Source organism: Camellia sinensis, chromosome 13 (assembly GCF_055761805.1).
Source record: "Camellia sinensis isolate YWXY chromosome 13, ASM5576180v1, whole genome shotgun sequence".
In the NCBI taxonomy this organism is placed as follows: domain Eukaryota; kingdom Viridiplantae; phylum Streptophyta; class Magnoliopsida; order Ericales; family Theaceae; genus Camellia; species Camellia sinensis.
Window position 1 is genome coordinate 52,685,251 of NC_138973.1, and position 17,547 is coordinate 52,702,797.

The following is a 17,547-nucleotide window of genomic DNA, read 5'->3' on the forward strand; positions in this document are numbered from 1 at the left end:
CCTGGAGGCGCCCCCACAAGGAGTTGTTAATGTCATCCACGGCATAGTGGAGCCGAAGCGTGTATGCGAGCTCCGAGGTATGATCAAGAAGGCAGAACACATGAGGGAAGTTTTGTCGGTCCAGCCCGCGATCAAGAGGGAGAAGACCGAAAAGAAAGACGTGATCAGTTTCTCTACAAGGGGCTTAGAGCGCATTCAGACGCTGCACAACGATGCCTTAGTGGTCACACTCCGCGTCAAGGAATTCGATGTCAAGCGCATCTTGATCGACCAGGGAAGCTCGGTCGAGATCATGTATTACGACGCGTTCAAACAGCTCAAACTCCGAGATACAGACTTGGCTCCGGCTACTTCGCCACTGGTTGGTTTCAACTCGCAACCGGAGTGGCCTTTGGGAAAAATTATTCTGCCGATCAAAGCGGGATCCGTAGTCAAACAAGTGGAGTTCTGAGTATTGCAAGTGCCGTCTACATATAATCTGATCCTTGGAAGGGGATGGCTTCATGCTATGCGAGCTGTAGCGTCGACCTACCATCAGGTGATGAGATTCCCCTCGGCTATGGGGGCAATTGAGGAAGTTTGGGGCGATCAGGTCATGTCGAAGCAATGCTTCGTGGCAGTGAACGGGAGCCGAGCTGCCAAAGGCTTCATCCAAATGATTGAAGGACCGGAAGACCGGGGAGTCCTTGACGACGTGGGCACCAAGGCTGAGGACAAAGCCATTGAAGAGTTGGTGGAAGTGCGGATTGACAAGGAGAGCCCGAACAAGTTCTTCTTGCTCGAATCAAGCCTTACCGCCCAAGAAAGGACCGAAATGGTGGAATTTTTTATGGCAAATATTGAAGTCTTCGCATGGTCACCTTACGACATGCCCGGCATCGATCCGAGTTTTATTTTCCATCACCTTAATGTTTTCCTCGGGGCAAAGCCGGTCATTCAGAGAACGAGGAGATCGGCGCTACACCATGCCGAGGTAGTTGCAGAAGAGGTGAAGAACTTGCTTGAGGCACGAGCTATTCAGGAAGTGCACTACTCTCGGTGGATTTCAAGCATGGTCGTTGTACCTAAGAAGAATAGGAAGTGGCGAGTTTGCGTCGACTACAAGACTATTAACCGAGCTTGCCCTAAAGACAACTTTCTCCTACCCCGAATAGACCAGTTGGTGGATCTCACGGGCGAACATAACAGGCTCAGTTTCTTAGATACCTACCGCAGCTATCATCAGATTGCCATGCATGGCCTTGACCGTGAGATCACCTCTTTCACTACTCCAAGGGGACTCTTCTGCTACCGAGTCATGCCTTTTGGTTTGAAGAACGCCGGGGCAACTTTCCAAAGGATGGTGACCAAGATGTTCACTCCTCTGCTAGGCCGGACAATGGAGGCTTATATTGATGATATGGTGGTCAAAAGTCGGCATCAAGCAGACCACTTGTCTGACTTGGCCGAGATGTTCGCCATTCTCAAACGACACAAGCTACGCCTGAATGCGTCTAAGTGTGCTTTTGGCGTGGGATCCGAAAAATTCTTAGGCTTCCTAGTCATAAACCGAGGCATCGAGGCAGACCCCACACAAATCAGAGCTGTATAAGAATTAAAGTAGCCAAGCTCGGCTAAGGATGTGCAGCATCTGGCTGGAATGGCTGCCGTGCTTAACCGATTCATAAGCCGGTTATCAGATCGCTACCGCCCTTTCTTTTAAGCTTTGAAATCAAAGTTCTCATGGGATGAAGAATGTGACCGGGCTTTGACCGAGCTCATAGAGTATCTGTCTTCAGCACCACTGTTGGTAACACCGAAGCCCGGCGAAGAACTTTACCTTTATCTGGCTGTTTCTCAACATGCAGTTAGTGCGGTGCTTGTCCGGTTGGAAGGAATCAAGCACCTCCCTATCTTCTACGTAAGCAAAACCTTGCTACCAGCAGAGTCGAGATACTTGCCGCTGGAAAAACTTGCGTTGGCGTTGATAATGGCCTCCAGGAAGTTGGCGCACTATTTCCATGCTCATACAATCATTGTTTTGACCAAGTTCCCCCTAAAAGCATTGTTCGAGCGGGCGGACTTCTCCGGTCGAATTCTTAAGTGGGCGGTCGAATTGGGACAGTTTGACGTCAAGTTCCAGCCACGCACTGCCATAAAGCCCCAGACGTTGGCCGATTTTGTTACTGAATTCTCACCCAAGATTCATCTCGTTTGCCCAGTGGATCTTGCGGCGGCAGTCGAGGAGGTGAGTGCAGATTTAATCGAAGTAACACAACAAGGCAATTTTGGTGACGTGGAACTTGCGCGTCCCGCCGAAGAACCTTGAGCTAGTACGACGCTACAGCCTGGCGATGCAACGACGGAGTTGGGTATTGCCAACCAACCTGCTCTGTCCGGTGCCGTATCGCCAGGAGGGGAGGAAGTGGAACCGATCAGCATTAAACCTGACACCGCACAGCCGAGCGACCATGCGCCCATCCACCTGCAGCCTCCCAGGACCCCTCAGAATGTTGGAAGCTCTTTGTGGGCGAAATGTGGAAACTTTTTGTAGATGGGGCTTCTAACCGCCACGGTGCCGGGCTGGGCATAGTTTTGATTTTGCCAGACGGATTGACCATTGAACACTCTATCACCCTTGGATTCCCTGCATCAAACAATGAGGCTGAGTACGAGGCGTTTTTGGCCAGGCTCAAGAACACGCTTCGGATGCACGCATCCGAGCTAATGGTTTATAGTGATTCCCAACTTGTGGTTAACCAAGTTTCTGGAGTTTACGAAGCTAAAGACGACAGAATGGCGAAGTACCCAGCTCTAGTAAGAGACCACATCAAGCGATTCCAGGCAATAAGGGTCCATTAAATTAGCCGTGAAGAAAACGGCCGAGCAGATGAATTAGTCGGCCTTGCTTCCATGGTCGATAGTACATCTGCCATGATTGAATTCCTTCCGAGGCCCAGCATTGAGGAAACTGAGTAGACAGAAGTACTCTGCACCGAGCTAGGTCCTTCCTGGATGGACCCAATTATCCTCTTCCTCAAAGATTGGACCCTTCCCATCGACAAAAAGGAAGCACATAAAGTCCGGGTGAAGTCAGAGCGGTTTTGGCTTTCTCCATCTGGCGCTTTATACAAGAAGTCTTTCACTGGTCCCTATCTCAAGTGTGTACACCCAAGCAGTGTGGAAGCTTTCCTGTACGAAATTCACGAAGGCATATGCGGTAGTCACATAGGGGGCAGATCTTTAGCTTACCGGGCTATCTCGCAAGGATATTGGTGGCCGTGCATGCAAGTAGATACGCAGAAATATGTTCGCAAATGTGAGAAGTGCCAGAAGTTTGCCCACCAAATCCACCAGCCGGCCAGGGAACTTCTTCCCCTCACCAGCCCTTGACCCTTTGCGATGTGGGGGCTAGATATAGTGGGGCCACTCCCAACGGCACCAGGCAACTGGAAGTTCTGCATCGCGGCTACAGACTACTTCACCAAATGGGTTGAAGCTGAGCCTTTGGTAACAATCAAGGAGAAAGGCATCAAACGGTTTGTCTGGCAGAATGTGGTAACGCGATTTGGCGTCCCCAAAATTCTGATCTCTGATAACGGCACCCAATTTAATGGCCGCCTATTCAGAGGATTTTGTGAAGACTTGAAGATTGAATTCTGCAACTCTACCCCGGCTTACCCGCAGTCTAACGGTCAAGCCGAAGCATCAAACAAGACCATTCTTGATGGGTTGAAGAAAAGGCTTGAGAAGGCCAAGGGAAAATGGACCGAGGAACTCCCAAGCATTCTTTGGGCATACCGAACGGCCCCGCGGTGATCCACCGGGGAAACTCTTTTTGCCTTGGCATATGACATGGAGGCGGTCATCCCTTTGGAAGTCGGTATGCCCACCCTCCGCAGTGAAAGTTTTGAGCCCGAGCTGAACGCCGAAGCCATTGCCCTGGAATTGGACCTAGTGGAAGAACGCCGGGAAAAGGCTCTCATCCATGTGGCCGCCTACCAACAAGAGCTTTCAAGAAAATACAACAAAACGGTGCACCCCAGACTGTTCAAAGTAGGCGACTGGGTTTTGAGGAAGGTCATGGGCAACACCCTGGTGCCAGGTGAAGGCAAACTAGGGGCAAACTAGGAAGAACCCTACAAGATAACCGGTCTAGTGGGCAAGGGGGCATACCACTTGGAGGACTTGGAGGGAAGAGGAATACCCCGACTATGGAATGCGGCCAACCTCAAACTGTACTATTTTTAGCTTTTGTGTTCTTTTTGTGCGAAGGAATTGTAGACACCCCATTTTTGACCGTCCTCAAGACTTGGACGTCACCGTTTGAACACTCGGTGATCATCCACGTTTGTGTTCGTCTTGAGTTCCCGGAGGTCTTGGCCACGCGCCCTGCCTCAGGATCTCTCGATTCGACTATTTTGTGCTTGGTTTTGCACCAAACACTTGTGTTTTGCCTTTTAGGGGCAGGGAATGGCTTGTTGGCCATCCCCACACTCCATCGGCCATGGCTTGAGACCACCGGCTGTGTTTTGTTTCCATCGGCCAATTGTTTGGCCGACCGACACTCTAGATGGTCGACCGGCCATCTATTTTGGTCAAATTGCATTTTTGGCTGGTCGACCACTGTGCATCTGCTTTTGGCAGATATTTTGTGCCAGCTGTGATAGCTGGCACCCACTTTGCTCCCCTCCATACATGTATATGGAGGGATCTCCCTCTTGACTAGCTTACTTAAGAAGCTTTGCAAGTGTGAGCTCTATAAGAGGGAGCCTCTTCTCCCTCCATTAGGGTTGACAAAAAAACTCCAGAGCTTTGAGTTTTAGGGTTAGGGTTTACATATACTCTATCTCTATATCTCTTCCTCCTTTTGGTGTATTAGTGTGTGTTTGTTCTTACTATTGCACACAAACACCTACCATTACACCTTTCCTTAGTAGCTGAGGTCCTTGGAGGTTGCTCTTGAAGTTCTTGGCTAGTTTTGAGCTAAAGGAGGCAGCTGGAGCATTGTTTGTGAAGAGGGTCAACAAGGGTAAGAACTTACTCCTTTTTATCCCATTTTTGCATAGCTTTTTAACCTATCTTGCAACTATTTTTAAGCTTCGTGTATAACATATAAAAGTTCTTTTTTTACTTGCTTAAAATAGTTGTTTAAGAGTGTTTTGGCATTTGGGATTGTTTGACGCCTCTTAGGGCTTGTTAGGCCCCATTTTGTGCCATTTTGGGTGAGCTCCGAGACCACTTTGTTTGGGCCTCCTCACCACTGAAATCTCGAGGGATTTCAGTGATGAGGATGGTGCCTTGAGGTCCTAAGAAGGAGAGGGCCACCCCCTCTCCTTGTTGTCCTTGAAAAGGTCTATTTTTGCCTCATGTGTGAGCACCTAGTTTAGGTTCATGTTAACCATGCCTTAACTGTTATTTGGTAGTATTTTGCCATGTATTACCTCTGTTTCATGTTGGTTTGGACACACCTTGCATGCCTTGCATACATGTCTTGTAATGCCACATTTTTGCCTTGACATGCTTTAGGTTTAGACCCTTGTTCTAGCATGATTTAGGCTTAGCTCTGTGAAGCTTTTGTGCTTGTTTTAGCATGTTGAAGTTCTATTTTTGGTTGCTTTGGTCGACCATGACATGCTTAGTATAGCCTCTTTGCATTTTTGGCTTGTGAGCCTCAAGTGCATGGACCATGAGTATGCATTACTTGCATTATTTTAGTGGTTTGGAACCATTTACCATGTTATTTCAGTCCTTATAACATGCCTATATGCTTGCGTTTGATGCTCCTTCAATGTGTTAAAAGGTTGTTGCCTTATGCTCCATGAATGTGCCTCTTTGTATGCTTGCATATTTAGACCACCTAGATGCCATCTAGGTACATCCTTAGCTTTGTTCAGGTCTACATTGGACCTATTTTAAGTCCCCTTAGCCTTGTGAGGCTTGGTTGGCTTGGCCTTGGTTTAAGCCTCCTTGGCTTGCCTTGAGTACTTGGACCATTTGTTGCATGCTTAGCTTGTCTTATTGACTTGGTTTGGCACCTTTCATGACTTGATTTTCAGAGCTTATAATGCGTGCCATTTGTCCATGTTTGCATCCTCTTAAGTGTGCTTGAGAATTGCTCTTTAATGCTTAAGTGTTGGTCCTTGTGTGCATGCATGTTTACATGTCATTTTGCCTTCATTCTCGAGCATATTGGCAACTGTTTTGGGCTTAGTATAGAGTTGCCCGAATCAGTTTAAGTCCATTGTTTGCATGTTGTTGCATGCTCACCTTGTGTGTTGTTGCATGATTGAATGAAATCACATACTTGCTTGCATGTTTGAACACCCACATTGTGTCTTACATACTTATTGGTTGCATTGCTTCATGTCTTGCATGCTTGTTTGCCTAGGTTGTGTGTTTAACATACATTACTTGCTTGCATGCCCGTATTGCATACTTAGGCTCACATGCTTAGGATTGCATTGCATTGGCATGCATGCCTTGCCTCTTGAATTGCTTGTGATAGAGGTTGAGCTCCATTTGTTTGTTTATGTGCATTGCATGACATTTGAAATCAAAGTGCACACTTGGTCTCTTGGGCCATCATGCATTGAAATACGCGAATGATGGTCTGGGAATCGAGTACCATGTCCCTTTGAGTCATAAACATGATAGGGGATGTGTTGGTGCACACATTTGCTTGAATTGCATTGCCATGCCATGTTTTGCCCTCTGCTGCTGTCAAAACAGGTTTCTGCAGGGAGTTTTGGCCGGTCGGCTACATAAAGTGCCGATCGACCATTAATGGATGGTCGATAGCTCAACCAATGGCCGATGACCATCCTTCCATGACCGGTGACCATTTGCCTCAGCCAGTGGCATTCCCCAACATCCAAACATTGTACCTTGGGACTTGTGCAGTCCTCAGAGGAGCAAAGCAGGGAAAACAGAGGCAGCTTGTACATGGCAGTGGACTTCCGAGCGGAACCAAGCACACGTGCATTGGATCCTCTTCCCGAGACTGCTTTTACCACTTTCTTAGATTAGTTAATGTGCTTAACTAGTTTAATTGGTCTGTAACATTTAATTAACTTGTAGGTTAGTTAATTGTATTATTCTTTGGCCAAGTTTGGGATACTTAAAAAAAGTCAAAAAGTCAAAAAGTTACTCAAAAAGTTAAAAAGTTAACACTATTCACCAAAAGTCAACAATTACGGCTACACAACTCTCAATCCTAATTTTCCTCTACAAATCAATTTTTAAAATTTTTTATTACACATTTTTCCATAAAAAGTCAAAAAGTTAACCCAAACATCCATCTTTTTTCCCTCAACTTTTTAGTTCAAAAAGACAAAAAGTGCACTTATTTAGGACACCCCAAACAACCCCTAGTTGTCCCTCCGAGTAAGGGCGAATTTGTAATAAGTGTGGGTGCGTGTGTGCATGTCTTCCAACCTCCGCTTCTTTCTCTCTTTTACTTACTTGCTTTGATGGTTAGTATTAGGGCACGTTTAAATTAGCATACTTTATGCTACGCATGCGTGCATCATTCATCAGTATTGCATGCACCGGGCTCGGTACATCATGCTAACTACATAAGTATTTCAAATCTAACTTGAATACGTGCTTTAAATGATCGCATTTCACATGCCATCCTAGGATTAGCCAAGCCTATCCTGATTGCATTCTGTATGCGTGGCATTAGGCACTTAACATGAACTAGAATCATGCATGTGATTACTAACTAATTTATTATTTTGGCACGGAGTACGATGTGAGTATTTATGCTTTAGCATCTCGCATGAGTGTGAATGTTAACATGACAGCATGCTTACCATGTGGCTAGATGCTTATGTGATATAAATTGCCTGAATGCCTGTGGGTAAAGGTTAGATTGCTTGAGTTGGAACAACTCGTTGAAATCCGTGTTTTAGCCTACTTACGAGTAGCAAATTTCAAATCGTTTTTCAAAACAAACGGATATGCAATGCTTTGTTCCAAATTAGGCGATCTAGTCTATGCTTGTTTTGCTGTGCGCATCACATAATAATTCTATCTAATTAATCGGAATAAGAACACGTAACGTTTTCAAAATTGGATATCATGGTTAGTAGAGGCTGATCTTTGATCGGGCGAGCGGGGGTGCTCATGAAGTGACCTTTCCCAATCGTACCCAAGTTCCTGAGCCGAGGCAACTTTGGTGATGACGGACACGTGGCCTTAGGCAACGAGTCATGGTTTTCTAAATTCTCCTAAAATAAATATTTAGGTGGCGACTCTGTATCTGGCAAAGCAGTCCATGTTTGGCATTTCTTTCTAAAAATCTGTTTTCCAAAACGATTTGCCGGATTTGGACTTTTTGGTTCAGATTAAGAACCGTGACAATTTGAGAGTCCGAACTGTAGTGAGCCCAAAACAAACAGAATGTGACTTATCCTCCCGGGGCGTTCGGGGACGTCTACAGGAATTTTTTGCTTCACACTTCAGAATGTAATATTCTTTTTGTCAATATAATAGAAGTGTCTCATCTTTGCTTTAACATTCAGATTATTGTTTTTCACTTTGAGATTCTAACCGAGATGTTTTACTCCGGTTAATTGAGTTGATGATTTACTCAACTTTGAGATTCCAATCGAGATGTTTTTACTTCGGTTAATTGATTTGATGATTTACTCAACTTTGAGATTTCAACCGAGATGTTTTATTCCGGTTAATTGAGTTGATGATTTGCTCAACTTTGAGGTTTTCAACCTAGATGTTTTATTCCGGTTGACTGAGTTGATGATTTACTCAAACTTTTGTGAATGTCAACCGAGATGTTTTATTCCGGTTGACTAAGTTGATGATTTGCTCAACTTTAAGGTTTTCAACCGAGATGTTTTACTCCGGTTGACTAAGTTGATTTATTCAACTTTTGTAAAACTTCAACCGAGATGCTTTACCCCGGTTGACTGAGTTGAGGATTTACTCAACTTTATGATTCAAACCGAGATGTCTTTTCCGGTTAAATAAGTTAAACAAGATGGTTTGTTTTGTCGAAGTATTTTGTCCGGCTGAAGTTATTTAGCTTGAAGACCGTGCAAACACTTGATGAAAATTGAACTTTTTCATTGATGTGCAAAATAATTATAAGAGGAGGGGCAAATAGCCCGGTTACATGTTCAAACAAAAAGAAAGAAGACAAAGAAAACTAAGCTAGGGGGGAAAGGTCTGTGAATTCATCCTCGGTCGCGACCTCCAGGTCGACCGTGGTTGTGGTCTCCTGGGCGCTGGTCTTCTCCTGGCCGACTCGATTTGGGCAGTTGTCACCTTCCGCATTCTCCTCGGCATCTTCAGCTTCTTCTTTCTCGGCCTTAGCTTGCAATGCGCTGAAGACGTCGTTGGCATAGCGCACAAGATAGGTCGGTAGGAAGGCAGCTGGAGGAGAGGCAAACACGTCGGTATCAGGTCCTTGGCCGAGCTGTTCACAAGCAGCCTTCCAGCTCACCTTGAAGAAGATGTCTTGGTTGGCATGGACCTGCTTAGTGTAGTTCTCCTCGGCCTCCTTGAAGCCGGCATTGTTTGCATCCTCCAACTCCTTCTTTCTTGATTGCTTCAACCTCTCCAGCTCGATCTTGAGCGCATCCTTCTCTTTCTTGGCAACACCAAGCTGGCCGAACAACTTTGAATTGTCAGAATTCGCCATTTGCAGTGATGCTTTGGACCGGCCGAGCTCGGCTTGAAGGTGTTCCACCTGGTTGGCAGAGTCGGTGGCCTTCTGCCGGAGTCGGTGAATGCGCTCCATGACTAAGTGTTGTTTCTGGATAGCTTGTAAGAAGAAGGTTTGATTAGAAAGAAAACTGAGCAAACACTTGGAAATTTTTTTGGCAAAATGTGCAAAGTTCTTACCCTGGTCATAGACTTGACCGATGATTTCACCAGCCGGGTGTCCGACACATGGTTGCTGCCGACCACGTCGCTCGGTAGCAGCAAGGCTTTGGTGAGGTCAAAGGCGAGCAGATGCTCCTTGTCGCCTTTGACAGAAGCAGTTGCTGGGATCTCTTTACCCCGGTGCTTGAGTTGGGGCCTCCATGGCGGAGTTGGGTCAGCTATCACGGTAGGTTGCTCAGTGTTGAGCTCCGCAACTAGCTCGGCAGAAGGGTCTGCACGTGGCCCTTTGCCAGCTCGGCGGTTTTCTTTCCTGGCTTGCCTGGTGGCGGGAGACACCAGTGCAACCATGGTCCCGCTGGATTGCCCGGCAGCAAGAGAGCGAGTTGGGATGCTCGGTATCTCGGTGGAGGTGGCAGTGATGAGGTTCTTGATGTAGCTTTTTTTGGCCATCTCTTCTGCCTCGGTCAACTGGATGAATGACATGTCCGGTAATGTGGGATCGGGAGGTGGAGATGGAGCAAGAAGAAAGTCTGTGACTTTACTCCGGCGTGGAGCTGAATATCTGTATGTCGGTGTGTAACCGAGGAGCTCGTGGCAATCCCGGTTGCGGTAGCAGAACACGGTTCTGATTGCTGCTTCGTTGGGATAATGATAGTGGGCTTGTAGGGCTTCGATTGCTGCAAAGGAAAGCAGAAAAAATGTTAAGTACAGAATAGTGAAGAAAGATAAATTGACCGAGCAGGTAGCACGGCTTACATGTTGAACCGATGTTCTTGCTAATGAACCAGCCCGGTACGTCGGCTGTTTCATAGTTGCCAGACACTTAGAAAAAGTCATCATCGTGCAAGTCCTTGTCCGGGGTGCCGGTCACTATCTTCTCTTTGACCAGTTTAATTTTTAAATAGTAGGAGAGGCCGTTGCCTGTGTGCCCTAGGGTGTATTGGCGGAGTATCTCGGCTATCCCTAAATTGGTCCTTAGCCGGTTGTTCAGCTCGTGGATCCCGTTGATTATTCTGTAAGTGTTGGTTGAGACTTAGGTAGGTGCTAGCCCGGTGCATCATAAGAATTCGGTCATGAGTGGATTAACCGGGAAGCGGAGGCCTCCTTCTATGATGGATAGCACGGTGAAGGGGCATTGGTTTAATCTGCCCCATGGATTTGTGTCAATGGCACAGAGCTCTAGGTGAACGTCGGCCGGGATATTGTACTCTTCCCAGAACGCGGCTAGGGCAACCGGAGTGTCGACAAGGAAGCGGTAGCGCCCCATGTGTAGTCGGCAGGTTTAGCTCGGCTGAGGTGGTTTGGCACAGACTGGTGTTTGATGGCTGTTCCGTCTTTGAGAGCCTCGGTATTGGTCTGTGGTCCCCTTGGACTCTGCAGGAAAAGGAGGGTAATTGTAAGTGGAAGCGCAGTCGCGCAAAATGAGCTTGACTTTAGCTCGGTCAGGAAGAGTGCCAGACCACCTCCGTCGCGAAGGCAAACCAAGGAGCTCGGTCGCTCATGCGGACCAGATGTTAGCCCAGTCGAGCGGCCAAGTCCTCTGCCTACCTCGGTTTCTACTAAGGTTTTGGCAAACTTGTAATTTGCTCGGTCTTAATGTTTTTTTAGGATCAAAAGAAGACCTGGAGCCCCGTCCGCCCCAGATCTTCAAGTGTTCATCAGTGACGCTGAAGAACAGCAAGGGGAACAAGGGGCAGGGGAGGGTTTTGGGGAGCTATACCCTAAAATCTATGGTTTTAGTGCTCTAAAACAAGAAATATCAAATGAAACAGCCACAAAAAGATTCGAAGAGCTTACCAGTAGAGGCGAATGCAGATCCTTCAGGCACGAACGCAGAAGGAGGGCAAGAGTGGGAGCTGCTGAGGGCACTGGAGCTTTGGATTGACAAGACTGAAGGTGAGTCAGTAAGAACGAAAAGTGAAGGAGAAGTGACGTATAAATAGAAGTGAGAGACTGCCAAAAATTTTGAATGTGAAGGGACGTGATGGTTTGCTGCTCGAGGCCAATAAACGAGCAACGCGTGTCCTAATTAATGGCGGCGTCAGAGTTGAAGAGACAGGAAGGTGAGATGAGACGTTGACCGGGCAAATCGAGGAACTGAGCACTGGAATTAGTGTGGTTGACGTCTTGCAAACAACAGGCTGAGGAAGGGTCTACCTCGGTCGGATCATGTAATCCCGGTCACGTTTTTGCGGACGGAATTAAGGGGCAATTGAGAGGGAGATTTTATGAGCTGGAAATGGACCATGGTAAGGGCCGGGCAAGTTAAAGGCCTAGCACGTTTGGACCAGGATAGCTTTGGGCTTGCCCGGAGATGGGGCTGCTCGGCTAAAGCCCAAGACCGAGCTACTTGAACTTGCGTTGCTCGGCAGGAAGGCTCACGCCTTTAGCTCGGCAGGAAGGCCTTCGTTTCACCCGCGTGACCTATTTCGAGCTCGGCTCTGCCGGAATACAACTGAGCTCAGTCGGTATGGAGCTTGGCTAGTGAGCATTCGGGCATGCGGTGCAGTACGGCCGTGTGAGGCCGAGGTGATTCCGCCGGTCTGCCGGGCTTCACCAAGATATCCTGACAGTTTGGTTAGGTGGTGATTGCTGGATTTGTGCTGACAGATGGGATAGCAGCACCACGTGTCAAGAGACTAATGGGAGTAGATTTGGGGCGCAGAAGGTATATAAGCGTGTCTGCGCCCCCATGCTGAGACAGATGATCATTTTGGTGAGAAACACTTGAACACTCAACTCTCTCCTCTCTCTCTCTATCTCTGAGTGTGTGCTAACTTGACCATCGGAGGGGTTTTCCGGCCACACACCGTCGGGTAGCTCACCGTCGTTGTGTTCGCAGGTCGATCGGACAGACAAGGAGCTTGGTAAAAAGAAGTACGGGCACGCCGAAATATTTGCTTCCTATACAATTATATAAGAATACCTCTAATAATAGGTATATAAAATTTTAAATTATATATATATATATATCCTAAGAACATATGTCAGTAAGACTATTTTTTTAAAGTACAAAGTTAATTGTTCAAGTGATAATGTAAATAGGAATTACATCCATACATTTTTGTAAAATGAAAATATATTCAACTGCAAATTTATAAGATTACCATATTACTATTTAAAAAAATTCTATGGTTCTTATTCTTTTTTAATTTGTCTGTGTTCTTCGTTGTGAGTCATTATTTTGTAGTGGTTGGTTATGTGATATTTTTTTTGTTCCGATCTAAATTGATTTTAGTGTCATTCAACATCTTGTAATGTTTAGATATTATGAACATAAGAAGGTTCTGTGCTATTAGGATAAAAAAAAGTAATTTTCATTATGCTGACTTCTGTGGTGTTTTTGTGATGAACTAATTTGATCTTATTATTACTCAAATTGATAAAAGTTATTAACCTCTATTAACTCAAATTTTAAGCAGTGGATTCAATTCTATCTGTGTACAAAGTAGAAATTCCCTTTCCATAATCTACTAGTAGATGAATCAATCTTAAATTTTCCTTTAAGAGTAGGCCTTGATGGTAAATTAGTTATTCAAGCACAAAAAGTAAGGCAATTTGAGAAGAAATGGCAAAACACAAGCCTTAAGAGTAATTTAATTGTAATTCAACTGTAATTCAATTGTGTCGCAAGGGTAAAATAAGAATGAAAATACAAGCCTTCTATATCACGTATCAAAGCAATTCTTATATATATAAATATATAAAATAAATAAATTTAAAACACAGCCAAAAATCATGTCTGCATTTTACCAATGAGTAATGTTACAAATTTGAAAAATTATATTAAATATTCTATTAAATATCTCGTTTGAGACTTACATAAAACTCACATTAGTTCCCGCCTCTATAATTTAAATCCCACGCCTATACGATACATTTGATAAAAAATTTAATAAAACTTCTAAAATTTCTAACATTTTTCTTAACAATTGTCAAATCTCCTATCAGCACAGGATCATGTTGCCCCATTAGTGGACAAATGTTTTTCTTTCACCATCATCGGCAAAATATTTGACGGAAAAAACACACAAACACCGGTGTCTAAAAGATACTTTTGTGCCTGTTATTTTCATCATTATAGAGTGGGTGCAAAACATCACATTGTAAATCTAATCCAAAACATCCAAGATAGATTAACCCAAAGCAAGCAGCCCACATCATTCACATTGGTGTTTCTAATGTAAATAAAAATACGTCTGTTTTGAGTGTTCAAAGCTTCTACGGTAAATTTTCCATCAACCAAACTCCAAAAATGTGTAGAGAATCTCATATTTATATTAGATTAAAATGAATTCAGCATGGCCAATAATACATAAACATCCTTCTTATGATCCAAGCAAAAGACAACAAATTGCACCGTTTTCAGTTCTGGAAACGAAACAAAAGCCAAGTCTATACACAACTGAAAGATCCATTCGATCCACGGTTAGACAAAATTGCCCAGCTGCTTGATCAAGTTCAATTTCTTCTCTTCTTCTTTTTCTCTTCCTTCTCAGAAGAGTTCTTCAGCTGCACAACCAAAACACGAGTCAGTAGTGCAATTATTTTGGGCCATTTTGGGAAGTGGGTTATAATCCGCTTCCCAAATTGGGGCTGTTTGTTTCAACTTTTCAGAGTCAACTTACAACTTTTAGCTTTGAAAAAGTTATTTTGAACTGTTTGGTTAAACTTATTTCAAACAGCTTTTGCTTCTAACAGCTTATTTTAACTCAAAAAAGTTAATTCTGAGAAGCTACTCACCCCTTACTTCTGATTATCAGCTTCTGCTGTGGACATGTTAATTTATGGTTATACTCTTAAATTTTTTTATTTTTTATTTTTTTAAAAATAGAAAGAGACTCAAATGGACTATACATTATTATTATTATTTTTTATGAGAAATGTAGACAAACAAAAAATAAAAATTAATTGAAAAAGCTATTTCACAGCTTATTTAACAAACACTACTCAGCAACTTAAATCTATAAGCCAACAGCTACATCAAACAGATTAACAACTTCTGATTAAAGTCATAATCTATAATCTGTTAAGCTATAATCTATAAGCTGTTTTAACAGCTACACCAAACGGGGCCATTATAACCCATTTCCTCTCTCACAAAAAAACTGCTTATAAGCTGGCTGCTTATAAACAACTTTTTAGTAAAAAACTGATTATAACCATCTTCCCAAAATAGCCCTTTATAAAGTAACTTGTCAACAACAATAATGACTGCCACATGAATTAATGAATTGTAAAGTCAAAAAAGTTTTTTTGTCATCTAAATGAAATGGAATTAAGCACACAAACTCACCATGATTATGAGAATCCGAACAAAAACAGCAGCAAAATCAGTGAAAAGGGTTAGGGCATGCTTTACATAGTCTAGATCCCCAAAGTGTGCCCTCTCAATTATATCCTGGGTATCTACTACAATGTAGCCAACAAACACCAAAAGCCCAAAGTACAACTGCGGATAAAAATCAATTAATCAATTAAGCAAAAAAGCATACAATATCAGAACCCTATCAATTGATTTCTAACTACGATAACGAAGGCAATATAGCTAGAGTGTGACAACTAGTAACATACCTCAAACTTGAAGAGAGCAGCAGAACCTCCAAAGATAGAGGATGCAAAGTGCAACCAGAAAAGGATGGAGAGACCAGATGAAAGAAGACCTCCCAGGTAAAGGTATTCCCTACGCCTAGCCAACATGGCTGCCATTGAAAAACAACCAAAAGCCACAGCACAACCCACAAAAGCACTGACCAGAATGCTGCAGTGGGGGAGAGAATTTTAAGCATCAACAAAGTGATTCCAACAATGACATCAGGGTAATAATTTTTCCATAGACCATTCAACACAAGTAGGCAATTCTATGAAGACACAGAGCATAAGTAAACCATGAACAAGACAATAAAGACTAACTTTGAGCGTAAATTCTGCTATAAGATGATTGGATGCACTCTAGTATAAGAGAAGTACATCATTCATTGCTCCACCAGAATCAGGAAAGGAAAATTTTAGGTCTACAAAGGGAAGAAATTGCTTCCCATTGACTCATAGGCTATTAAAGACGGTATATGCCAAATGTAAATGTAATAAATTACTAAGAAAAACTAACCCACCACACAAAACAAAAGCAAGAAAAAAAAACAATCAACTTAAAATACAAACAATTATGAAATCCATTAAAACAATAGTAGATAGAATGAAAACTTGCCTTGGATCAATTTCAATAGCCAAGTCAATCAGAGGACCAATTGAAGCGCCTTCAAAGAGTGCAGCTGCCATTAAGAGGGCAACCCTCTTTTGCTGCTTAGCAAAATATATAAAAAATTCAACATTGTGTACAAAAGACGAGAGAAGTGACAAAATGCAAAAGACGGATTACTACCTCTTCATATGGAGGGGTGGAGAGTAACCAAACAATGCTTCCCATGCAACCAAGGGTTGTAAGGAGTCCACCAATGTTCCAGAGGATATGCAGATAAGCTCCAGTGGCCGAAGCAATCAGAGCGCAACATAGTGCGAGATAAACCTGTAAACCAAAATTTAAATAAAATAAAATAAAATAAAGCTACAGAAATTGGAAGAATAAAGAATATCACTTCTATATGTAAATCAGGACATCACAGATCAAAGAAAAACCACACAGTGACAACAAGCAGACTTTGACAACATGAGATAAAACCCTGTTTTAATTTTTGAATTTCGCATTAAGAAAAATGAAACTTCTGAAAACATATCGTTTTCATTTTGCGGAAAAACAGATATCAAAAATTCAAAAAAAAAAAAAAAAAAAATCTTTTGGTGTTTCCTGACAAGTAGATTGTTTTCAGATATTAATCTGATTAAGAACAATAAAAGAGGCGTCATTTTTCAAACTTTTAGGTCTTCAATTAAGGTAGAAGCTCATGATTTGTGAAAGGCCAGACAAATTGTACAAAAAACAAAAAAATTCAATTACAGAATCAAATTTCCGCAAAATCATCGATCAGAAACCCTAATACTTGTCGATTCCTGTTTGGTTGCTCGAAAAAAAGCACGAACAAAAAAGAAACAACAATTCACAATATCAAAACTCCCAAAATCATCAATAGTCCTTTTCTCTTATATCTTCCTTCATTTTCTCAGAAAAGAGAGAATTGAAACCTGTTTGAGATGAGTCTGGACGACGGGAGAGATCTGACGGAGGTTCTTGAGAGAATCGTAACTCCAGCTGTTGCGAGACGACGACTGAGATTCGAAGAACGACGAGAACGCATCCATTTTTCTTGAGAGAGATCGATCGATTGATTCGATTACAAGTTTGTATCTATGTAGGTATGTAACTGTCTATATCGCCTTTTAGAGATAAATATATATGCGTCTATATATATATGGAATGGAGGCGGGTCAGGTTAGAAATTACTAGATCAACAATGATTCATCCCACTAAAAACATCACTACTAATAGCACTAATGTATTAAAAAAATAAAAAAAATAAAAAAAAATTACAACTCCAAGACCAAAACATCACATCATTCATGGCGGGACCCACTGCCACCTAATTAGTGGGAGCACTAATTAGTGCTCCCAAGCATTTTTCTTACTAGATAGCAAGCGAAGTATCTCGATTTTCTTCATTTATCATACCTCAATTTACGAAACTATCCTTAACTTCGTTTTTTTTTCTTTTTGGTTATAGGGAAATCCTCCCATCCTCCCGCAGGTTCAACGTAGCGCCC

The 17,547-nt window shown here is 43.3% G+C and overlaps 1 protein-coding gene across 1 annotated transcript; it reads right to left on the reverse strand.

Annotated features, from left to right (window-relative positions):
• Window positions 1-14,089: 14,089 nt before the first annotated feature.
• LOC114311035 (bax inhibitor 1) lies at window positions 14,090-17,242 on the reverse strand. The gene is made up of 6 exons (XM_028257120.2): window positions 16,972-17,242; window positions 16,214-16,357; window positions 16,040-16,131; window positions 15,406-15,592; window positions 15,128-15,283; window positions 14,090-14,343 (listed from the first exon to the last, which is right to left on the reverse strand). The coding sequence occupies exons 1-6, from the start codon at window positions 17,086-17,088 to the stop codon at window positions 14,293-14,295; spliced, it is 747 nt and encodes a 248-aa protein (XP_028112921.1). The 5' UTR covers window positions 17,089-17,242; the 3' UTR covers window positions 14,090-14,292.
• Between the last annotated feature and the right edge of the window lie 305 nt (window positions 17,243-17,547).

What these genes read in the sequence shown, in the direction of transcription:
- LOC114311035 (XM_028257120.2), bottom strand. Translation starts at nt 17,088, where the DNA reads ATGGATGCGTTCTCGTCGTTCTTCGAATCTCAGTCGTCGTCTCGCAAC. An exon ending in GCTATTGAAATTGATCCAAG is followed by an intron (nt 15,593 to 16,039) that starts GCAAGTTTTCAT and finishes CCCCCACTGCAG; the next exon opens with CATTCTGGTCAGTGCTTTTG. An exon ending in CTGCTCTCTTCAAGTTTGAG is followed by an intron (nt 15,284 to 15,405) that starts GTATGTTACTAG and finishes TTTTATCCGCAG; the next exon opens with TTGTACTTTGGGCTTTTGGT.